The sequence below is a fragment of the Enhydra lutris genome, unplaced genomic scaffold, assembly GCF_002288905.1.
Source record: "Enhydra lutris kenyoni isolate GAN:26980312 unplaced genomic scaffold, ASM228890v2 scaffoldscaffold45, whole genome shotgun sequence".
Taxonomy (NCBI): domain Eukaryota; kingdom Metazoa; phylum Chordata; class Mammalia; order Carnivora; family Mustelidae; genus Enhydra; species Enhydra lutris.
In genome coordinates this window covers 14,032,471-14,055,062 of record NW_019154129.1, presented here as the reverse complement: position 1 = coordinate 14,055,062, position 22,592 = coordinate 14,032,471, and the positions used below count along the sequence as shown (strand labels likewise).

The following is a 22,592-nucleotide window of genomic DNA, read 5'->3' as shown; positions in this document are numbered from 1 at the left end:
CTGGACCACTGTGCTCCCTCCGTCTCAATGGGCAGATGTGGCGGCCAAAGGGCTTTCCTCTGGGGGGTCCTCTGGGGGTCACCGGCCTAGGGGTGCGCCCCCAGCAGTCAGGCATTTGGGTAGCCAAGGATGGGATCACGCAAGGACTTTGCTCCCACTTCTGCTCTGGCAAAGGGGACGCTCAGCGGTGATTGTCACCGAGGTCCAGAATGGCCCGGCCTGCCGGTTCAGGATTCCCAAACTGAGGCCCTGCCCACCTGCCAGGCAGAAAAGGTGCTTGTGGGTGGCAGTGAGCCCTTGGGACACTGGCTACAGGGAACAGGGCCTACTGAGATGATCAGCAAACGAAGCTGGCAGCACGTTTACACTGGAAAACAGCTTGTTTAAAACCGCCCGAGGGCCCCGGGGGGCGCATCCGGCCACAAGCCCCACGCAGGCAGCCCCGCCCTTAGGTTTTCTTCTGTTTGAGCTTCTCTAAGTAGACGCGCAGGGCCTTCTGGATGGCGTCTCTGGAGATGAAGCGGACGAAGTTCTGGATGTCCGCGTCGCGCTCCTTGAGCAGGCGGTCGGCTGTGGGCTTGCGCATCAGGCTCTTGGTCAGCTGCCGGGCGTGGCCTACGGGAAAGGGCCCGAGCGTGAAGGCGCCCTCCCACACGCCGCCCTCCCACACGCCGCCCCACTCCCCTTTCCCAGAGCGCCCAGCGGAGGCAAGGCGAGCACCAGCCGCTCCCCACCTCCCCGTCAGAAGCATAGGGGGTGACCCTGCGGAAACCGCCGCTTACCCTGTTGTGCTCGCCGCCCCCCGCCCCCCCATAACACAGGGGTACCTTCCACATCACTAAGTACTCGTTCTCCGCATGGTTGGGTCAGCGAGCCTGGCCCCCCACAGGGAGCTAAGAATGGTTTTTACATTGTTTTGGAATTGAAAAAAGGACGTTTTGTGGCACGTGAAAATGATACGCACTTTAAGCATCAGCGGCCTGTTTCATTGCAAAGAGACGCGCTTGCTGGGTCACAAACTCTTTGGATGCCCTTGGGCTCCAGCATCACGGCATGGCTGTGACCGAGGGACCCACAGGGCCAGCCATCTCACCCCTGGTCTCCATCAGAGCGGATACAACCAGCCTGGTTCCTACCGACAGACACGTAGCCCGTCTCCGACAGCCTGTGCAGCGGGTTGAAGGGTGAACCTAACCAGCGCCCTAGAGTCTGTGCACGGGACCTTATTTGGAAAAGGGTTTCTGTGGATGAAGTCAGGGTGGGCCCCACATCCAACAACAGTGTCCTGACCAGAGAGGGGAAGAGGGGAGACCGGAGACACAGACATGCGGGGAGGCCACGTGGAGGGAAAGCGACTGGCACGATGCAGCGACAGGCCGAGGAGTGTCTGGAGCCGCCAGTCTGGATGCGGCGGGAAGGAGCCTTCCCTACAGCCCGACCGCCCTGCCCGAACCTGGATTTTAGACTCCTGGCCTGCAGACTTGGAGGGAACGCACCACAGGGTTCTACGCACCTCCCCACTCCCCCGCGTTTCCCGCTGTGTGCTGATTTGACCCGGTGGCCGCAGGACTAAGTTGGTCTGCGTCACAGACGCACGTTTCTGACGTGCACACGACCCCCTTCCAGCAGAAGCCCCTGCTCTCACCAGGAGCCCCAGGCTGGGGGGCTGCTGGCTTTGCCCGCCCGCCCGCCGAACCAGCCCCTCCCTGAGCTCCTCACCGGGGATGGCCAGCCACTGGGCCAGCTCCGACCGCGCCGCGCTCAGCACCTGGTCTTCGGGCACGACCTTGTCCACCATGCCCACCTGGAGCGCCTCGGCGGGCGGGAAGAGCAGGCCCAGCTGCAGGGCGCGCTCCGCGGTGCGGTGCCCCACGGTGTTCACCAGCGTGTCTTTGAACCTGCAACACATCGGCTTGCTGGGGGCTCCCAGGGCGACCAGCTTGGCCCTGTGCCAGGGGAGTGCGGGCGCAGCCCCCAGCCTTACCAGAAGGGGGCGATGATGCCCAGCAGAGTCTCGTTCAGCCCCATGGCGTACTTGGGGTTGTCAGCCAGGACCCGGTAGTCGCAGGAGAGGGCCAACAGGCAGCCCCCAGCGGCGTTGACTCCCTGTGGGGGAAGAGACGCCACCTGGCTGTGCATGCTGTCCCCGTTGCGGGGTGTGGGGGTATCCCAGAGAGGCAGGTCCCAGGGAAGATCCACCCCCCCCAACCCCCCAGCCCACAGTGCTGTGCCCACAACGGCTGGGCTGGGCGGGCACGATGGGCCCTCGGGCTTGGCCAGCGGCTCTTGGGGCCAGAGAATCACTCTGCCCAGAACCCTCCTATCGGGGATGCAAGCTGCCTTTATTTTCATGGCTTTTTTTTTTTTTTTTTAAGATTTTATTTATCTATTTGACAGAGATCACAAGTAGGCAGAAAGGCAGGCAGAGAGAGAGGGGGAAGCAGGCTTCCTGCCAAGCAGAGAGCCTGATGCGGGGCTCGATCCCAGGACTCTGGGATCATGACCTGAGCCGAAGGCAGAGGCTTTAACCCACTGAGCCACCCAGGCGCCCTATTTTCATGGCTTTTGCTGGGATGCTAAAACACTAACAAGTACTTAGCCGAAGCGGCCATGACATGTCCCGCCACACAGGACCCATCTCCATCCCCAGCAGGACGTCCCAGGAACCCCAGACTTCCACTGCCCTGATCTCATGCACCCCACGGCCTCAGAGACAGCGAGTTGCTGCCCATTGTCCTGCACCCTGTGGAGTCTCCAGCTCGCCATCCTTCCCGTTCGCCAGCTCAGACCCTTTTGCACCTAACTGGACCCCCGTGTCGTCAGGCTCGCGGCTTCCTGAGCCTGAGCAGCCCCTGCCTTCCCCAGGCCAGGCCAAAGCCGTGTTTCCAAAGATGAATCTGATCCCGTCCTTGTGCCCCTGCCCTTGTCACCTGGTCATGCTGACCTGTGTGCCTCGGAGGGTCTCCCCCAGCCCCTGGTTAGTGAGCGAGGTGGCCAGGGTGCGGGGACACTCACGTTGATAGCTGAGATCACCACCAGATGGGACAGGTAGAACCGCAGCCACAGCTCCTGCACGGCCTTCCAGTACTCGGCGTAGTGCGTGGGGTCCCTCCCGCACATCTCCATCAGGTCCAGGCCGGCGGAGAAGATGCCGGGGCAGTCCTGGGGACGAAGGAGCCAGGGGCCCTGTCAGAGTCCATCCCCTGCCAGCAGCAGGTCCCCAGGGCCCACAGGCGCTCCAGAGGCGGTGGGGCCGAGGTCGTGTTCCCGAGGTGGCGAGCTGGGGCCTCGGGGCCCATGTTCTGATGGCCCCCAAGGTCGAGCCAGCTACAGATGGCAGGGCAGGCTGGGAGGGGCTGCTGTGACAACACAGCAAGGCAGGGAAGGGACCACGATGAACCAGGAAGCCAGACCTCTGCCCTGGGACACATGAGACAAATGCTGCGGAGTGGCCGAGAAGGCGTGGGTCCTGTGCAGCTGCCCTGGTGGTGACAAAGCCCCCAGAGCAGGGAGGAAAGCAAACGCGCACCAGCAGACGCAGCTGGGATAGGGGACGGCGGTGGTGCTTTCCAGCAAAGACCTGCTGGCCCAGAAGGTGGGGGTGGGGGTGGGGGGAGTAGGGTGACTGAGCAGTCATCATGGGAAAAGTGCACTCGTGGGGCTCCCCCCAAGTGGAGTCACAATGTCCCTGAACAAACAAGAACGAGACGCTCCCGTGGCCGTGGCCGGAGCTGGGGGGTCTAGGGGCCGGCATGCCCTGTCCCTGCTCCATGAACGGGCCAACGGCCACGTGTCTGTCTCCATGGAGTGAGGGGACAGGTGGAGTACCGGAGAGTCACAGGCACCGTCCCCGCATCCTCGTGCCAAGCGACAGGAGCAGGCTGCGTGCAGGGTGCTGGATGCGATTCCTTGTAGCCCCTGTGCTGCCCCTGGAAGCCACCCTCTCGGGTCCCCGGCTCATGTTTCGCCGCGGCCTGGCAAGGCCACACAGGTGTGGCTGCCTCTTGCCGACGTCCCTGTGCTGGGTCCTGCCCCGCCAAGGTCCCCGCCATAGCCCTGTGTCCCTGGCACGGCCTAGCCCCACGGAAGCTGGCCCACATCCTCGCGCTCGGGAAAAGTGAAGGTGAAGAGCGCCACTGCGGCCGCGACACAAGGCACTGTCGTCCTAGCGGGGGACGCGCTCTACACCCTGACCATGACGGTGAGACTTTGGAGACTCCGCCAACAGTCTCCGGTGGGCCCAACCGTGTCTTGGAAAAAGACGCAGACCCGCCTTTACCCCCAGGACCTACGAATGTGACTGTCCTCGGAAACACGGTCTCGGCCGCTGTGATCAACAGGCAGTCACAGGAGAGCGGGGGTCCTTCTAAGGGGAGGGACATTTGAACAGAGAGACAGGGCAGGAGAGCAGGAGGACAGGAGTCCCGGGACCCCCCAGCAGCTGGAGGAAGCGAAGAGGGAGCCCCAGGAGAGAATGCGCCACTGGGACTGTGCACCCAAGCCCGCGGCCCGCAGTTCCGTGTCCCCATAACCCCGCAGCAGCAGGCCTGTCGCAGGCCACCGCCTGTCGCGGGCCCACGGGACAGGCCCCTGCTCAGGACTCAGTGGACACACAGCCTAGAGCACAACGCTGACCCATTTGGGGGCAGAGCACGTGGGCTCCCGAGGGACGCAGGCCAGCACCATTCCCCACCCCAACTAGCTTGGCACCACCGCGAAGCCGGGGAAGCAGAGGGACGGACGCCTGTCTCTGCGGCACTCTCGGCCTCAGGGCACCAGAGAGAAAGCAGCACACTCTCAAACTACACCCTAAATGGAACATTTCCAGAAATCATTTGGAGCACAACATTCCCAGGCACGTGCACCGTGTCCAGGCAGGTCCACCGCAGCCGTCCCAGGCACCCCCGCTGGGAACCAGCACGGAGGAGCCCTCTCCTCCGCAGGCCAAGGCTCGGTAAACCCTGGCCCCTGGCTCCCAGCGGCGGTGCATCAGGACGCACGAGCCCTGCCCGTTCAGAGCGGTGACCGCTCCGGGCCACACCTGGCACAACCCCAGGGTTTAAGGGAAGCAGGTGCACGCCCGAGGACGCTCCCAGCCTTGGCTGCAAAGCTGGGGCCACCTGCCTTTCACAACGGCAGAGCCGAGACCTTCTCCCGGGGCTCTGTGACAGGGAGGCGCTTCTACTGGGGGACATGCACGTGCTGAGCAGCCGGCGCCCAAGCTTGGGCAGCTAACGAGAACCCACCGACGTGAGGATGATGGCATGGAAGGCCTTGTCGCTCTCCAGCTTCTCCAGGCTGATGAGCAGCTCGGTCAGGAACTCCAGGCTGAGGCTGTTCACGGGTGGGTTCCTCATCTTCATCACAGCGAACCCTAGTGTGAATGCGAAGCGGAGAGAGCTCACGCCAGTCCCAGAGGAGCACACCCATTCAGCCTGCACCCTCGGCCTGGCCACGGCCAGATCCACCCAACAGAGTTTCACCATTTAAAAGTGGACCACTCGGGTCGTTAGCGACCGGCAGTGCCGCACGACCACCACCATCTAGCTGCAGAGTGGGTCTATCCAGAAGAGAGGACACTGCGCCCATCAGTGGTCACCGACCCCTCCCCACCCCGGCTCCTTGCAGCCGATGGTTTCTGTGCCTACGGACTCATCTATCCTGGCCATCTCCTAGGAAGGGAAGCGTCCAATCTGTGAGCTCTCCTGTCTGGCTGCTTTCCCAGAGCACCGTGCTCTCAAGGCTGACCCGAGCCGCAGCGTGGGGACCCCACTCTGTGCATCCACGCATGGGCTGAGGGACACGTGGCTTGGTTCCGCCTTTTGGCTCTTGGGAACCACGCTGCTGTGAATGTTTGTGCACCAAGCTCTGCTCATCCTTTCCTGCCAGGTGCAAGTGCTCCATCCCTGGGAGGAGCAAACGGCCTGAGTTTCTTGGCATGGGGGGGGGGAGGTGAGTGAGCAAACTCTCAGACCAGGCGTGCAAGGAGGAACTCCCTCAGGGTGCTCTCGTTCACGCTTGTTTACAGACAGAGGCCACAAACATGGGTGGCCAGATGTGGAGCTGTCCCGGTGCACTCACTCGTCCGCTGGTGGCTGCTGGCTCCGCTGGCCGGGCCCCCGTGTGCTCACTGCCTGCCCGAAGACAGACCCCAAGGGCCACAGAAAGGCCACCGTTCACTCCTGACTGACGACTTAGTCCTGGAGGCAAATGGGCTCCCTGGAGGCCTCTGATGAGGAGTACTTCTTACTAACCGGCTCGTGGCACACCCGTGCGCACAGAAGCAGTAATCGGCGTGCCCAGAAGCAAGTTTCTGAACTGGGCTCAGAGCAGTTTCTGAGGCTCACTGGGTTTTTTCTTTCTGGAGAGTGCAGGAGTGTGGGCGGCGGTGGGGAGATGAGGAGGTGGGGAGGTGTGCGCATTCACAGCGTCTGGAGAAGACAAATCGGACTTCTCCACGCCTCCCTGGACGAGACAAACTGAAAGCAGAGGAGGAGGGCCTGGAACGCTGAGCCTGCTTCCAACAAGCTCCTCGGCTGAGCGCGGCCAGACTCCTACTGTGCCTCAAAGCTCCCATCCAGGCAGTGAATCGCGGCACCTGTGGCGGTCACGACCCTCATGACCTCCGGGCCCAGCACCCAGGCTCTCCCCCCACCTGCTGCCACACACCGCTGTCCCCATGGTTACAGCTACGTCCTCCTGCCAGGTGTGCGTTTAAGACTCACAGTAACACTGTGGACAGAGCTTGGCTCAAGACCCTTCCCCACTAGAGCGTCTGGTCCCCTCGCCCTCTCCTTCCTCCTGCTCTGGCGTCTGGGGTCATCTTTTCATTCGCTGTCTCTGGGTTTGCTGACCACACCCGACAGGAAAGGGCAGAGGGAGAGACTCCGTGCCCAGCATGGAGCCCAGTGCGGAGTGAGTCTAAGATCAGGGCCGGTGCTGAAATCCAGAGTTGGGCGCTTAACCACCAGGGCTTCTGGGGCATCCTGAGGCTGACTGGGTTTCCACAGGGCCTGCTCTAGCAGAATCGAGGCCACAGAGGAAAGGTAAATAGGCCAAAGGTGAACATGCGTTAAGGAAGAGGACTTTGGGTGAACCTGGCTGTCCCAGGGTAAGCAGCCCCAACCCTGAGCCGAGGCAGAGAGAGGGGCTGAGGCTGCAGCTGGCGGCCGCCCCAGCCCCCAGCACCAGGCCTCTGTCAAAAGCCCGAGGCCTTACGCCGGGTCGCCGCGCCCTAACTGTGCCCGAGGACAGGACTTTTCACGCCCCAGCATGGGAGCCTTCTTCCTTAGAGGAAACCTAAGTTTCTCTCTGAACGGTGCTTTTTCTACCTTCTCTATCCCCGCTGCAGGTTTAAGAGCTGCTCTGATGGGAGCCAGGGGTGGGTGAGCAGGGACTGCACTGGGGCCTCTGGCTTTCTTTAGTAAAACGGCTGTTAGGCTCTGAGCCATGGTGAGGGTTAAGGAAAAAACACTAAAATATTTTATTCCAGAATGCTGCCAATTCTTTTCTTTTTTTCTTTTTTAGATCTTATTTGACACAGAGAGAGGGAGCATGAGCTGGGGGAGGGGCAGAGGGAGAAGCAGGCTCCCAAGGAGCCCGGAGGCTTACCTGGGGGCACCGATTCCGGACGCTGGGAATACCAGCGGAGCAGAAGGCAGATGCTGAACCTGGGCCACCCAGGCGCCCTCCAGTTTCCAATTCAATAGTTTAGATAAAGGGACACAGCCATCAAACTTCACAAACCGAAGCCTTCTGAACTTCACAGTGACTTGGGGGGGGGGTCAGTCCGGGGGGCGCAGGGCCCTAGCTCCCCCCCACCCCCCCCGCCCCGGGGCCAGCCCCGCGGGGGGTCGGCTTGGGATTCGCGCCCCCCCCCCGCCCCCCCGCACGTGCACACGCCCTAACTAAAATGGACAAAAACGGGGGGAAGCCGCAGGTAAACCACCTACACTGAGGTCCCTCAAGATCCGAATGCAACAGAAATGTGCTCAGCACCGGGTTGTATCGCGGCCCGTGGGCGTCCGGAGGCCCCCGGGGTGCCCGGGAAGCTGCGGGAGGCTGCGCCGCGCTGGCCCGGACCTGCGGCCCCGGGCGCGCTTACCTGCCGCCGGGTCAGGCTCCACCAGCACCCGCGGGCTCCCGAAGCACCGCACGCCGTCCCCGCCGCCGGCCGCCGGCTCCGTCCGCCCGCGGGCCGGCCCGGGGACCCGGACCCCTGCGAACGACAGCGTGAGGCCTGTTAGCCTCGCCGCCCTCTGGCCGCGACCCGCACCCCCGAACGCCGGGCCTCCTCCCTGTCCCCGAGCCCCTCCCCCGCCCACCGACACCCCCCCCCACCCCGGCCGCCCCCCTAAGTCACGCACAGGGTCGCAGCAGGGAACGCGTCAGGCCCCTTATCCCCACCGCCAGCGCCATCTTGACCCGCCCGGTTGGGGTCGCAGCCCGCCCGGGTCCACGCCTAGCGTCGCCCTTGCGCCCGCCCCTCCCAGGAGCCCTGTGCCCGCAGCCCCGCCCCACTTGGCTCGCAGGATGTCAAGGTCGGAACGGCCTCACTAGGCTCCCAGGATTTCAAGGTCGCAACCCTCCTCTGACCCCATGGTCCGGGAGCGGGTGTGGGCCAGGCTATTCTCCACACCAGCTGGCGGACGCGGTGCTGCGCCTCAGTGGCACATCGGGAAGTGAGCTCACTTCCTGGGCTGTCGAGGCTAAGATCAAGCCCGGGGGCAGCACTGCTGAGACCGCGGCTGGCCGCACGGAGTCCCCGAGAGGTTTGTGAGCTTAGGCAGCGACAAGGGCCTTTGCGGAAGTCCCAGCTACTGAGCAGCAAAGGCAACCAGAGGACACCAAGGCTGTTGTTGGGGCACTAAGCCGCGGGGCTTCTGGGGGCTGCCTCAAGTACTTGGGGAGGGGGCAGAGTCATCAAGCTGGTGGTCGCGGCAGGCGTGGGGGACTAAGAGCTGCCCATCCACCTCCCTCTTCCGAAGCTGGGCAGCAGGTGCCCACACACTCCTGGCCGGACTGCAGTGCCCTCCCGCCACAGGAGAGCAAAGGGAACATGATGTTTATTTGCTCCATCCTTCAAGGAGACCCTGGCAGGGTCCCAAGAAACACAGGTGACCCCTGGCCTGGTGGCAGGATGAGCTGGGAGGAGCAGGCGGCCTGTGTGCTACCTCACAGGACACGGCCTTGCTCCAACCATCCACTCTGCACAGAGTGACTGAGACTTTAGTTTTTAACATCTGAAGAGTTTCCACATCTTCTTTGAAAGCACAGGAGCGTGGCTGAGTGGCAGCACACCACGGTCTGCGTGTCCGTTCCGCAGAGCTCAGAGCTCCTGGGAGCACACAGGCGACGCACTCTCGTGCTCCGTGTCTCGTGCAGCAGTGGCCCGGCGCCCCACACAGCTGGCCTGTCCGGCCTGGCGGTGTGACTCTGGAACCAAACTAGAACGTAGTCATGTGTGGTCACTCGCCTCGCAGCTGAAGCTGTCTCCGCAGCCGTGGATGAAAGAGGCGGTGAAGCCAGGACTCCTCTGTACTCTAATCCTGTTTATTCAACACAATCCCTTCACTCTACACAACAAAGTACAAACACAACAGCGCCTAAAATGCTACAAGTTACAAAACTCGAAACAACAAATTTATAGTACTGACTGTACAATAAAAGCCAAAAAAAGTAATGTACATGTTGCCAACGTAACCCGCAAGACCACCGTTAAGAGCTGCGGCGGGGGGAGGGGTCTGTGACGACAGAGAAAGAGAGATGAGGGGGTGTGGCGGTGTGCGTGAGGACACGTGGACACAGAAGCATCTCTGGGAACTAACACGGGCTGGTGGACCCTAGGTGTCGGACGAGGACCTGAGCAGGGGAGCAGGAGCAGCAGCTGCACCCAAGCGCGGCCTTTCCCGAGCGAGCCTGCAGACCACCACCTGAGGGCAGGACCAGGCCCCCAGCCCAAGCTCCAGGCATTTGTGGGAATAAAACAGGTGCCCCACGCCCAGGCTGGAGCCTCGCTACCACCTGCAGCCCTGCTTTGTCCCTGCTGGCGTGGCCACCGGAGGGACTCTCTTAAGAACGGGAAACAGGGGAGCTTCCTAGCCAGAAACTGGAGGGCATTCTTATAGGCACGACCCGAACCGCCGACGCTCCCCCCGGGAGTCTGCGTCAGAGGAGCCGTCTCAGCTGCTGTCTCCGAAGCCCGCCCTGAGTGAGGAATTTCTTTCCTACCAACCCTCCTCTGGCTAGAGAAGTGACAAAACAAGTGGATGGGATCGAAGTCACAGGGCGCAGAGCTCCGGGGGCCCTGCTTATCGGGAGGAGTTGGAGCTGGAGCGGCTCCTGTGGCGGCGGCGGCCAGGGGAGCGAGATCGCCGGCGCACAGGGGACCTGCGCCTCGGGGAGCGGGACCTGCGGGAAGAGGAAAGACCACATGAGACACGGAGGCCAATGTCCCGGACAGCAGGGGCAAAGCTGGCTTTTTGAAGAAACAATCCTGTAAGGTTTCACATTTCCATGCTGAGAGTCAGGACGGCTCTCTTGATGGCACCGACACCGAGCCGCTGGGAAGGAACAGGGTGTGTGCTGTGGAGACCCCTTTCCTGACCCTTCCTATGTGTGTGTGTGTTTTAATGTTTGCTTATTTAAGTAATTTCTATACCAAATGTGGGGCTTGAACCCGCAACCCCAGAACCAAGCATCCCACGCTTCTCCGACTGAGCCAGCCGTGCACCCTACCCTTCCTGTCTTCTTAGCTAGGGAGGGGAAGAGGAACTGCACTCCAGGGACTACTGGTGTGACATGCAGGGCTGGCCTGCCCCTCCCTCCAGCGGCAGCCCTGCTCCCCCTTCCCCCACTGGGATGGACAGCATGAGCCCCGCATGGAGCACGGGGGTGGGCAGGGCTGAGTGAGGTCTACCTCACCATCACAGTGTTTGAAAATGAACAAGTCTACACCGGCCCCAAGCAATGCCCTGTAGGACTCCAAACCGACCCACCTTCTTCTCATCCGCGGGGGTGACCGACGCCACATGGGAGGTGGTGGCAGCATTCTCCTAGGAGGGCTGAATCGCCGGGGGGGTGGCCTAGGCCAGGGGGCCAGCACAGCGGTGGCAGTGATCTCCTGGCCATCTATTTGTCCTGTTGAAAAAGGGATCAAGTCACACAATATCAGACAAGCCCCTACAGCCTAGGCCAGCCCGTGCCAGCTGTGGGCCTAGCGTGGTAAGCAAGGACAGGGGAACGAAACTCGTCACAGAAATATGACAGTTACTACTACCGGAGGTTCCATCAGGAAGTCTGCAGGGGAGCACGGACCCTCACTGGGAACTCCACCTGGATGCCCAAGGCACCTGATGCACAACCACCTCCAAGAGGAAGCAGCACCTAAGGGAATACCCGAATCCATCCAATGAGGGGAGGACTGTGCCCTGACCCTGAACTTAATCCTCCAGAACAATGGGAGGGGACCAGCAAGGGGAGTGGGGACATTCTGGGGGCTCCGCAGGACTGAGACGGGGGGTGAAGTTTAAGAACTCAAAAAAGATTGCCCTTGAAGAGGTAGCCTCCAACCAGGTAGCCTGGTCCTCTCTTGTGCTGTAAAAGCCCCCTCACCTGGTACCTCCCAGGAGACGAGGGTGCTGGGCCCCCACGAGGGCACCGTAACTAGGCCACCACACCACAAGAGCTTGGCGGTGGAGGCAGGGGCAGGGATGAGCGGCACCCACATTTCTGCACGAGCTATGAACGTATCATAGCTCAGGAGGAAGCAAAGACTTCTGGGGGTGCGGAAACAAAATAAAACGGTTGAACTGTCAAGTCTGTCTTAAAGGTTTGGAAAAAGTGCCTCAGACCAAAAAACAAGGCGTGTGAATGCAACTGAAGGAGAATAGTGAGGACGGAAGCCGGAGAATCTTTGGGGCCTCAGAAAAAGAAAGAGCGAAGAAAGGCAAGGGCAGACCTAGGAACCCCAGGGGAGCACGCACACTAACCCCAGTCCAGGGACTGCTCAGGGCACCGAGCACAGGCCCGTGTGCCTCTAAAGGGCGGAGGGTTCTTTTATCTTCTCAATTCCTACTGTCAAGGAGATAGCAAAGGTATTGAGGGAATAACTTAGGCATGTGAACCTGTGTTCAGAACACACTCAAAAGACTTAACTAAATGCAGCCTAACACCCCCCACGGGGGGGCGCAGCGCCCTGGCCCACAGCCAAAGCCAGCCCAAATCGGGAACTTCACAGGCACTGACCATCCGCGGTGAGGACCAATCTGGCCAGCGCCTCCACTCACGGTGCGCAGCACATAGTGGACACGTACTCGAGGCCTACCGGAGGCTTAAAATATGTGGAATATGTACCACTGTGCACAGCCTGCACGTGGCCAGCGTCCCTGGGTTTTTAGCAAGTGCTCGAACTCTGAAAGATGTGTGACTGAAGATCTCCAAAACGAAGGTGTGACTCACAAGGTCAAGAACTGCTGTGTGGAGCCCGGGGGGCCACAGTGTATGTAAGTCGACTGAAAGAGAGTTAGCTTAGTGGAAGTGACGTGTCCTAACATCCACCTCTACCAAGGCTCGAGGGCAGCTACCCATCGAACTGCGGCGCTTGTTCTGCGTGTGTAATGGGACCTCCAAGGTTCTGGGGCGCTCAGACCCTCCTCCCTAGGTGGCCTGGCAGCCCACAGCGTGCTCCAGGCAGTCCTGGCTCTTGGCCCTGGTTGTCCAGATTACACCAGCAGCAAGCTGGGACAGAGACAAGTTCCAAGCTCCTTAAAACACTGACTTGAAGACGAAACAAGTGGCCGTCCAAAACTACTCACGGGTGCTCAGGTGCGGTACAACCATTCTGCAGCCGACAGAACAGCTTCAAGTGTCACCAACAGTTAAGATACAAGCTTTAAGGAAATGGGTAAAATGTGTGGATCCAACAAAGTAATCTTAAAAATGCTGAAATGTTGGTACAATAGAAAACGACTCTCCGAGAAAATGGAAGGAAACACTCCTGTATAAAAAGCCAAATGCTTCATTACTCACTCATAATGCAGTCTTTATTAAAAAACAAAGCAAAACAAAAAACCCCTTCATTTCATCCTTAAGCTTTCACAGATTGGAAAACTCTCAAAAATGCTAATGTATTCATATCTGCTGATCTTTTTCCAAGAACAATGTCCCATAAAAATTGTTTTCCGTAAACACATACCCCCTGGTTAAGAACGGGAACCGAGAGAGCTCCAGGGAGAACGCAATGTGCCTCCAGGCTGCAAACCGGGTCTAAGGTCCCTGCACGTGGCTGGCAGCTGGTGCCGCACAGGGAGCAGAGACGGGAGCCGGCGGGGGGCCGGCAGGGTCACCCACCTCCGTCCATGTGCTTCAGTGCCTTCTCGGCCTCATCAGGGTTCTCGAACTCCACGTACGCGTAGCCTTTCGACAGGTGGGGATGCATCCTTTCTACAGGCATGTCGATCATTTTAATTTTCCCATAGGTGGAGAATATTTCCATGATGTGGTCCTAGAGGAAAGAAGGGTCACTCTGAGGCAGACCCACAACTGCCCCGTGGGAGCTGAGAAGTCCCCATACGACGACGATGCCTGGGCACCCAGGGTAGGTCTCTCTCACACAGAACAGCCCCGCTGAAGGAGTTACTGCTCCGCTCGACGCACCACATCCCGCCAGTCCTCTGAGAGCCTCTGTTCTCAGTTCACTTGTGGCTGAGGCCTGCTTCTCTAGCTTTCCATTTAAAATATCTGCAGAAGAGACACGCCCTACTGTCCGCTGGGTGGAACCAGGACCCTCACTCACCTTGGTCACATTCCTGGTGAGCCTCCCTATGTGCACTTTGGTGGGCTTAGGGGAAGGACTCCGCCTTTTCCTTTCCTTCTCATCTCTCTTGGGTGGTTTGGATCTGATTGAAAAAACAAAATACCAGCAACGATTTGCCAAGTCAAAATTTCTGTTAGTGGGGCTGCTAACTGCCACGGTGAGTTTTTTACATGGAAGCTTTCTCTACCGGATCATGCATATTCATGTTACTTCTGCTTCAGGAAGCCTCCTCTCAACGTCTACTTTTAGAGCAACTGTAATGTTATAGTCCTCTGTTTGCAAACTTAAGTAAGTTCACAGATAATTCACAAATTTGGGAGCAATCCCCCCCAAACCGAGGCACTCCCAAGGGAGCTTACTTGGAGCGGGAACGCCTCCTGTTGTCGTGCCTGCGCCGAGAAGGGCTTGGCGAGCCAGAGGAGCTGCTGGAGCTGGAGCTGCGGGATGTGCTGGAACTTCCCGAGCGGCTCGACGCGGAAGAAGAGCTTGAGCCGCTGCTGGAGCCTGTGCTGGTGCTGGAGCCCGAGCTGGAGGTAGAGCTGGACCGAGACCTGACGAGCAAGACGCAGGTGTCATGGGCAACAGAGGATGGCAGCATTTCTTCCCACGAGACGAGCCTGCACATGCTCAGGCTTCTAAAAAGAGCCTGTCCTCCTATTTTCAAGCCTCAATGTCTCCCTCCTCAGGGAGAGGCGATGGTATCTACCCCCACAACCCCAGCCAAAACTCTAGGTGGGGACAGGAAACAGCATTCACACTGTGCAGTGACAGGAAAGGAAGGAGTGACTTCCTAGTGATCCAGAAGCCTTGCCTACTGGGAAGTATGGATACAGCCTGGCAGGTGGGAAGCGCCAACCCAGCCTGGAAGGGGGCTGCTGAGGGATTCCGGCTGTTTTTCTTTTCTTCTTCTTCTTCTTTTTTTTAAATTTTATTTATTTGACAGAGATCACAAGTTGGCAGAGAAGCAGGCAGAGAGAGGGAGGAAGGGAAGCAGGCTCCCTGCTGAGCAGAGAGCCCGATGCGGGGGATGGATCCCAGGACCCTGAGATCATGACCCAAGCTGAAGGCAGAGGCTTAACTCACTGAGCCACCCAGGCGCCCCCGCTGGTTTTCAACGTTAATAAAAATAAGCTTTAGGCTAAGGTAATCCAATCATGAGTGTGAATGAAAAAGTACTTGAGAGAAACATATACCCAAAACGTCCCCTTCTTTAACAAGCACCACTTTCCACAGACAACAAGGGCAGACCCAAACTGGTCTGGCGTAATTTGGGCCTTGATTAACAAGCTTGAAGTGTTTTCTTATAAACAGTGAGGCCACAGAGCACCCTGCGCAGCCCTTTGGCAAGGAAATGGGCACAGCCACAGGAGAGGGGCCGGCTGGGTGCCCCGCCCTGCCTGCTCCCACCTGGTGCTGCTGCTCCCGCTGGACGCACTGCGCCTCTTCCGAGTCTTATCCCGGCCGCGGTCCTTCTCGCTGGACTCCTTGGTGGCCCCTTTATCTTTCGCACGATCCTTGGACTTCTCATCAGAGCGGTCTTTGCGTTTGGTAGGAGAAGGAGCCCTGGATGGCGAAGGAAGAGTGTGAGACTGCATGCCCCTCTGGCCAAACCCGGAGACAACACTACCCAAAACAGGGGATCCCAAGGGCTACCGAGATCCCAGGGGATCACAGAGCAAAATGGTCTGTGGCTTAGGACACGTCACTGTAACATGTAAGACATTTCCGCTCTTCCCCTTTCTAAGGGTCCCTAGTCATGAGCACCCCCAAAGTAGCACTAGAAAAGTCTGACAGAAGGATTACCTAGTGCTGGACTTTTTATTATTTTCTTTGACTCCTAGCAAGCTCTTCTTTTTCACTCCTGATAAATCCATTCTCCCCTTCTGACGTGTTCAAAGCAGCAATGGTGGCCTCACTTATCTGAACTCTCACTTCTAACTCGAGTCTGAGAAACGATCCCTAATCGATTGCAATTTACGCCAAAGTGCAGCCTAATAACAAGATAAAAGGATTTACAGAGTGAACGAGTTGGCAAGGCAACAATCCACTTTGCAGTCAAAAGGTGAGCACACGAGAAGATGGCAGGGAACACAGGGAGCAGCGAGCGTCCACAAAGCCAGGAACATACAGGGACCGCTTCCAATTCCTTGGGGACTGCCCCCCCCAAGTAGACCCTCCCCTCACCTCGTGGTCTTTTCCTTAAGGAAGCGGTGGCGGTGCCTGTCACTGTTAGGTTACAGGGGGCATACTACCTGTTTTTCTCTCCTAATTTGATAAGCCCTCTACGATCCCCTTAGAAATACTGCAACACCAACATTTGCATGCAGAAGAGAAAAAAAGCCAAGCTTGGCTCTCCTGCTAGGATTACTGGTGTGGTCAGATCTCTTGTTCTAGTTCCTTGTAGGACATACTGGATATATGATGACTGGAAGCAAAACCCATTTCAAAAGTGACAGGTACCAGCATCAAAACATTTAACACCCAAATGCCAGCAGACAAAATGTCCCATACGAACACTGAAAAAGCAGTAAAATAGTTAAGTTAGAAAGCAGTCAATGCCCATGTTGAGCTGCATATGGAAGTGTTATGGGAAAAATACGTCCAAGTCTGCTGTTTCCTTCAAAACGCAACAGAAACGTACTGGTGGGTGGTTTGGTACAGGATAAAGCAAATACGGCAGAAACGTGACTTGTAGGATCTTGGTGGTGGTTATGCAGGGGTCCACTGTGCAATTCTTTTGACCTTTCTGTATGTTTACACTGTTACCCCCAAATAAAGTGTGCGTGTGAGTGTGTGTGTGTGAGGTGGCACTGGAGTCCGAGGACACAGCTCCTAAGGTCTAACGGAGCACCCACACTGCGGCACGTGCTTCGTAATATGACTTGAGACAAACTGCTAGTCTGCTCTGTGCCTTGTTTCCTGGGGGGTCTTCGACCGTCAGCATCTCCAGTGAGGTTTACTAGTCTGCCTGGGCTACAGGCAAAGACCCCGGGAGGCTGTGTCGACCACTTCTACCTCGTTTTCCTCGACAGCCTGTACGTAACACAGACAATCGAGCGCCTGGGATCCTGTTTCCCCAGGGGTAAGGGTGCCCAGAATGCTGAAGAAGGTGGTGACTCAAGAAGGCAGGCCAGCTCTGGGCGATCTAATGAGAGCAGAAGCAAGCAGAGAGTCCCCTCTGCTGCTCTTCCCCGGGGGGCCGGGGGGAATGTTTAATGTTTAAATGTTTAATGTTTAAATGTTCTGCCTTAAAACAGGAAGGTCCGACAGGTACTGAGCAACACTGGACGGACGAGGTCAGTGGCCTTGGACAACGAGGGAGTACAGTTCAGGGTAGGAATCCGTGGACTCTGCCTGCCTGTCTGTCTGATCCGAAGCTCTGCTGTGCGACCTGGGGTAAGTCACAGAACCCTTCTGAGCCCCCCTCCTCCTGAGCGTTACAGGGACAACTGCAGCTCCCATATGTCCTCCGTTACCCAACCCGGCTCCCGGTTACGGCTTGTGTCAAAAGAAAGGGAGGCTTTCCCCGCACACAAACGCTTGTGTCCCAAGTCCTGCACGACCTCCTGAGTGCTCACCCAGTGCAGCACTGTCCCCGGGAACAGCGCAAGCCACAGCACATCCCGAATGTCCCAGGAGCCACGGAGCGCACGGAGGCTAAGGGATGCGGCTGGGGCTCGGTGAAGATCTGCCCACCCATGGGCCCCAGGTCATCTCGTCCACCGCCAACCAGGGCAGACACTCACCCCTCCGCCCCGCACCAGGCCCTTCCAACACCCGCGTGGGGCATGGACATCGCCGCGGGCCGGTAGGCGTCCGGCACGGACGCGCGGGACACACTCCCGGGCCCCACCCCGCGCCCCACGGCCCCCCGCGCCCACGAGCACCACCGGGATGCGCCAACCCTACGCGTCAAGGAGCACAGGGCGAGCGGGCTTTGCCGGGCGTGGCCGCGTGCTAGACCGCAGAGACCCAGGCGCTGTTCGCACAAGCTCGGGTCACCGCACCGGGCCTCGGTCACCGCCCCCATCCTCCGGAAAGGTGCGCGTCCGACAGCCGGAGAGAGAGAGAACAGTTAGTTACACGTCCAGCCGGCGGCGCTCCGGCCCCCCCCCCCCCGCGGCAGAGCACTTCCCCGCTTCCGAGCGCGTTTTCCGCACCAGCCGTGCGAACGGAGAGGGAACGGCCGCGTCCCCGGGGCTCGCCCGGGCCACGGCACGGTCCTCCACCGCACCCCACAAAGCATCTCAGCCCCGCCGCCCCCGTCCGCGTTCACTCACAACTCCCCCGTCCAGGCGCCGGGCCTGGCGTGGCGGGCCCGGGTCTCCACGCCGTCCGCAAAGCCCCGAAGGCGGACGCCGCGCTCCCGGCTGCTCCGAGTCCCGCGGGCCTAGCCGGGCGCGCCGCAGAGGGGGGACGGTCTGAGGCGCCCTTCCGCCCGCCGCGGCCCCGACCACTTCCGGGCCGCGGCCTCGGCGCCTCCCACTCCGCCCGCCCCGGGCCACACTCTTTCTTCTCACAGCCGCGGCCGCGCCGCTAGGCTGCCGGGCCTACCGAGAGGCCGAGGAGCGGGCCGGCTCCAACCACGCGCCCCGCCGAGCTTTGCGGGCGGCCCCCGAAGCTCGGATGGGGTCGGATTCCCCCAACTTACATCTTCCCGCCGCCGCAACCTCCTCCCGCAGTCCTCAGCCGCTAAGGCCGGCGCCGCTCTGGCGTCAGGATTCGGGAGCGGGAAGGCGCCGCTGTCGGGCGCGCGGCGATGACGTAAAGCGCCTCAGCCAATGGGAGCGAGCGAGAGGAGTGTTAAAGGGCCAGGGCCGTTTCTGGCGAGCCGTGTCGGGGACTCTTCCTCTACCTACCTCGCTGGGGACATATCTGGGGCTACCCGGGGCTGAGTGCGTGCTTCATGGGGCCGGCAGATGGTTGGCTGGCCACGTTCCGAAGGGCCACGCCGCGCGGACAGCTCCCGGGCCGGCGCGGAGGGAGTTAACGCAGCCGCGGCCCCGCCCCACCCGTTGCGCTTGCGCACTGCCTCGCAGCCGCTGTCCTCGCCACAGTGCGCGCGGGGCGGCTGGGCCGGCGGGGCTTACCGGGTGCGGCGGCCTCTGGTGGCCGGTTTGGGGTCCCGCAGGGCGCAAGGCGGCTCAGGGGCCGGGCGGGTGCAGGGACGGGTTGATGAGGTCAAAAACCCCACCGAGGTGTGCGGACTGCCGGTGCTCGGCCGAGTCCTGAGCCTGGACAGGGACCCGTGCGGCTGAGACCCGAGTAGAAGGGGGCGTCGGGCAGAGGGAATGGCGGGTGCAGCGGCGCCGAGGCCGGTCGGAAGAAGCGTGGGGAGGCCGGGGCGGGGGGCGGCTCGCAGGCCAGGGCGGTGCTAGGGCAGCATCCCGTGCGAGGCGTCACCCCCCTGGCCGGCAGACCGTGCAGTCAGGGAGGCCGACTCTTCTGGCAAAGTAGTGGCCCCGAGCCCAGGCAGGGGGCTGGGGAGAGTAAATCCCGGCGCCGAGAGGGCCAGAGCTTTCGGATTTTGTTCACCGAGGTGTCCCCGCCCGTGTCTGGCGAGCGGTCGTTACTCGGTGGCTCAGTGGAAGGAAGGGGCACCCCGCCCCAGACGTAGTTTGAACAGGTAGGTGCATCCAGGAAGAGAAGCGAGCGTCTGGAGAGCGGATCTCTTTTGGAGGAAGGAAGCCTTGTGATTTGGAGATGGATTAGCTGCCAAGGGCAAGGACAGGAGTGTCCGGGTTGCCGCTTGGTGACCAGGGATGGAAGGATGGGGCTGCAGATGCTGTCTGCAGTATGCTTGCCTGAAGGGCCTTGACCCAGCAGAGCCTTTGCCCAGGGCGCACCAACGTGGTCGGGTGGGGAGGAAGCAGGCCAGTGACCCCACCATGGCGAGAGGGCGGTGGGGACACCACCAGCTGGGCTGACAACTGCCTGTGCTTTTAAAAAATGTGCTAAAGTGATATAACTTGGCACACATATAAATTTTAACACGTTTTATGTTAAATCTAAAGCATGATTTATTCAGACACAGAAGTTCAATCACATTTGTTTCTAAATATTATAAGTTTTTGTTATCAAGTGTGTTATCTGCTGTTGAATGTTAAAACTTGAGCATCTTGTCTTTTGGCATTTTGAAGATCAGCAGAATGTGTTTGGAAGAAACATAAGAAGTTAAAACTGGTGTCCCCCGGCCCCTGCCTTCCAGGAGTTCTGGCTTCCCCTTCTTTTACCCCTGTGCCAACCTACTAAGGCTCTGGGGGCTCAGGGCTGGGATGCTGGGTCCTTGGGGACCTTTGAAGGTCTTTGGTCCAGGTATGATGGCGGGGGTGGGGCAGGGCTCCTATAGACAGGGTGTCCGGCAGCCAGCCCCAGGCCTGGTTCTGCCAGTGTCCTGAGCCCCTCACTTCCCTCCCAGGGTTGAGGGCCACTTGTTGGCATGTGGGGCTGCTCTCACTTTTGAATCCCCTCTGCCTTCATTCTCTATGGGCCTGATGGTTTCTGCAGTGCCTCTCCTTGGAGGCTGGTCACCTGGGACACAGGGTTTAGTGGTAGCCTGGATTGTGCTGGAGGTCATGGTGGGCCGTCCAGGCCTTGCATTCCATTGTAAACCATGTCAAGAAGGCTCTTTTTTAATCTGTTGCTAATAGTCGCCACGCTAGGGGCAAGGTGGCCCTGCCAGGTGCAGTAGAGCCGAGCTGTTTGGGTGGGGTCAGAGAGCTGGTGATGGCTTGGTGACCTTGAGGGAGGCATTAGAAGAGGGGCTGGATCGCCAAGGCCTGGCCCCTTTCTGTGTGGTTGAGTGGGTTAGTGCCTGCCTCCCCTGGAGGAGCCCAGCAAGGGGCTCTGGCTGGTCCTTCTGGGTGGCCAGGCTGGGCCTTAAAGGGCCAGACCACCACTGAGCGTCTGGAGTTGTGGGGAGGCCTTTGCAGTTCTAGGCTTGTGTCTCCAAGGTGTGGGGTGTCCAGTCCTGAGCTCTGTTGTACTCTTCCTGCCGGCAGGCAACTCCGGACTCCCCCAGGCGCTCCTGAGCAGTGAGCTTGGGGGCTTGTGCTGGTTTTCATGCCCGAAGCCCTGTGTTCATTTCTGCCCCAGGGAAGTCAAGGATAGGGACACCGGAGCTGGGGGGGGGGGGGGGTCACGGGGGGGGGGGGGGGGCCCAGCCAGAGCTGGGTACAAAGCAGGCAGGCTGGAGTGCTGCAGGCCGGGGTGCAGTGAGGGTGTGTGGCGGCGTTCGCCGCAGCGAAGCCATCTTGGCCTCCAGCCCTGCTCCCAGGGCCTCTGTCGCGCCATCCACAGCCCGTTGACTTGGAGCGTCTCCAGCCTTGGAGGCATCTGACGCCAGCATCTGTGGGGCGTAGGCCGGGCCCAGGAGCGGGGCCTGAGCAACCCTGTGTGTTGAGGAAAGAAGGCAGGGCCCCCACTCCCCGGGCCGGACCCTGTATCTTCAGCTCCTCCTCGTGCCTGCTTGAGGCCCAGGCCATATGGTCCTATCCGGCAGGGATGGAACCCCAGGCCCTGACACCCTGCTTCCTGGTGCTCTCCTGAAGGGCTGTGGCGGCCGAGACCTCTGCCTTGTTGCCCCTTCTCGGGTAGCCTCTCGGCCCACCTGCCCTGAGTCCTCTTGTGCAGGAAAGCCAGTGGCTTTGCCCTCCTTTGGGAAAGGGAGTCGAACCTTCCAGGCTTTGGAGTGGACCTGAGCCGGGGTTGCTGGAAGGGGCCTCGTGTCTGGGGAGTGGGGTATCCTATGTGGCCTGCTGGCCTTCGCTGCGGGGTGGCGTGAGCAGCCTATCCTGACCTTGGTGTTTGGGGGACCTCTTAGGACTTCTGTGGACTGCCTCCTTGTTGCAGGAGCCGGTGGGGGTTAGCCCCTCTGGGCCCAGGTGGAGCCCAGGCTGTCTACCCAGGAATGCACCTGTGTGTGCAGGTGAGGCTCGGGCTTTTGGTGTGGCCACAGGCTCTGGGTGAGCCCAGGTGGCTCTCCCTTCACACTGACCAGTCTGCGTGGGACTGGGGCTCTCAGAGGACCCAGCTGGCTTACGGCATCAGTGTCATGCTGGTCCCCAGAAGGGAGCTGAAACGGCAGCTGGCGTGGTGTGCCTGTAGACACAGCAGCCAAGTTGCCCGGGCAGGCGGTGTGGCTGCCGGTCTCCCGGAACTCTCGCCTCTCGTCTCCGGGCTCCAGCCCTGCAGGCATCAGGTCTGGGGTGTCAGGACATTGCCATCCCTATGTGGTCAGGGAATTGACGAAGTTCAGCCTGGGCTCACGTGGGTCCGGGCCAGGCAGGCTGGGCCCGCTGGGGTGTGTTGGCATCCCCTGGCAGCTTGTGGCCACCTTCGGAGCAACCTTCCAGCCTTCCTTCCGGGTGCCGGCCTTGGCTCACGCCTCTGTCAGCCTTAGTCCTGTCAGCTGCTTCGTCGGACTGGGCTGAGGGTCCCCGAGACACGGCTGACCTCGGCTCCCCCTGGAGTCCTGCCCTGAATACCTGGGATTGGCGTTTGCCCGGCGGAACACTCCAGTTCGCCTGTGCCGTTGCAGCCAAAGGGCCCCGACACTCCTCGGGGGGCAGGGGTGGGTCACTTCCGCTGCGCTGTGGGGCTTCCTGAGTGAGGTGGGCGCTCAGCAGCTTGGGTGGGCAACAAGGGCATGTCAGGTGTCCGCCCCCGCCGGACGCCAGCCTGCGCACTGCAGTCCTGGTGGAGGCTGGTGGAGGTGGGATTGTGTCCCGGCTTCTGTCTGGGTTCCCCAGCTAAATACGAGATGGCGCGTCCCGGC

At 60.2% G+C, this 22,592-nt stretch overlaps 2 protein-coding genes across 6 annotated transcripts; both read right to left on the bottom strand.

Annotated features, from left to right (window-relative positions):
* Window positions 1-361: 361 nt before the first annotated feature.
* Window positions 362-8,681, bottom strand: LOC111156125 (enoyl-CoA delta isomerase 1). 4 transcript variants are annotated; one of them, XM_022516767.1, is made up of 7 exons: window positions 8,521-8,681; window positions 8,105-8,218; window positions 5,247-5,374; window positions 3,016-3,162; window positions 1,985-2,106; window positions 1,720-1,898; window positions 362-615 (listed from the first exon to the last, which is right to left on the bottom strand). In XM_022516767.1, the coding sequence occupies exons 3-7, from the start codon at window positions 5,361-5,363 to the stop codon at window positions 449-451; spliced, it is 732 nt and encodes a 243-aa protein (XP_022372475.1). In that variant the 5' UTR covers window positions 5,364-5,374; window positions 8,105-8,218; window positions 8,521-8,681; the 3' UTR covers window positions 362-448. The 4 variants fall into 4 exon arrangements, with proteins under 4 accessions (XP_022372475.1, XP_022372472.1, XP_022372474.1 ...); XM_022516764.1 differs by lacking the exon at window positions 8,521-8,681 and adding an exon at window positions 8,367-8,486; XM_022516766.1 differs by lacking the exons at window positions 8,105-8,218; window positions 8,521-8,681 and adding exons at window positions 6,255-6,479; window positions 7,612-7,786.
* An 850-nt stretch (window positions 8,682-9,531) lies between these two features.
* On the bottom strand, window positions 9,532-18,543 carry LOC111156069 (RNA binding protein with serine rich domain 1). Of its 2 annotated transcripts, none has more exons than XM_022516656.1 (7): window positions 18,468-18,543; window positions 15,224-15,379; window positions 14,176-14,367; window positions 13,796-13,898; window positions 13,351-13,504; window positions 10,998-11,139; window positions 9,532-10,410 (listed from the first exon to the last, which is right to left on the bottom strand). In XM_022516656.1, coding segments are annotated over exons 1-7 (849 nt in total). In that variant the 5' UTR covers window positions 18,470-18,543; the 3' UTR covers window positions 9,532-10,310. The 2 variants fall into 2 exon arrangements, with proteins under 2 accessions (XP_022372364.1, XP_022372363.1); XM_022516655.1 differs by lacking the exon at window positions 18,468-18,543 and adding an exon at window positions 15,620-18,082 and having other exon boundaries at window positions 10,043-10,410.
* Window positions 18,544-22,592: the final 4,049 nt, after the last annotated feature.

Excerpts from the sequence above, each read along its gene's own strand:
- LOC111156125 (XM_022516764.1), bottom strand. The coding sequence starts at position 8,418 with ATGGCGCTGGCGGTGGGGATAAGGGGCCTGACGCGTTCCCTGCTGCGA. Across the intron at positions 8,219-8,366 it reads GCGTTCCCTGCTGCGACCCT|GGGTCCGGGTCCCCGGGCCG; the intron begins GTGCGTGACTTA and ends TGTCGTTCGCAG. Across the intron at positions 1,899-1,984 it reads GGCATCATCGCCCCCTTCTG|GTTCAAAGACACGCTGGTGA; the intron begins GTAAGGCTGGGG and ends GATGTGTTGCAG.
- LOC111156069 (XM_022516655.1), bottom strand. The coding sequence starts at position 15,690 with ATGGATTTATCAGGAGTGAAAAAGAAGAGCTTGCTAGGAGTCAAAGAA. Across the intron at positions 14,368-15,223 it reads AGCGGGAGCAGCAGCACCAG|GTCTCGGTCCAGCTCTACCT; the intron begins GTGGGAGCAGGC and ends CTTGCTCGTCAG. Across the intron at positions 13,505-13,795 it reads TCACCAGGAATGTGACCAAG|GACCACATCATGGAAATATT; the intron begins GTGAGTGAGGGT and ends TCTTTCCTCTAG.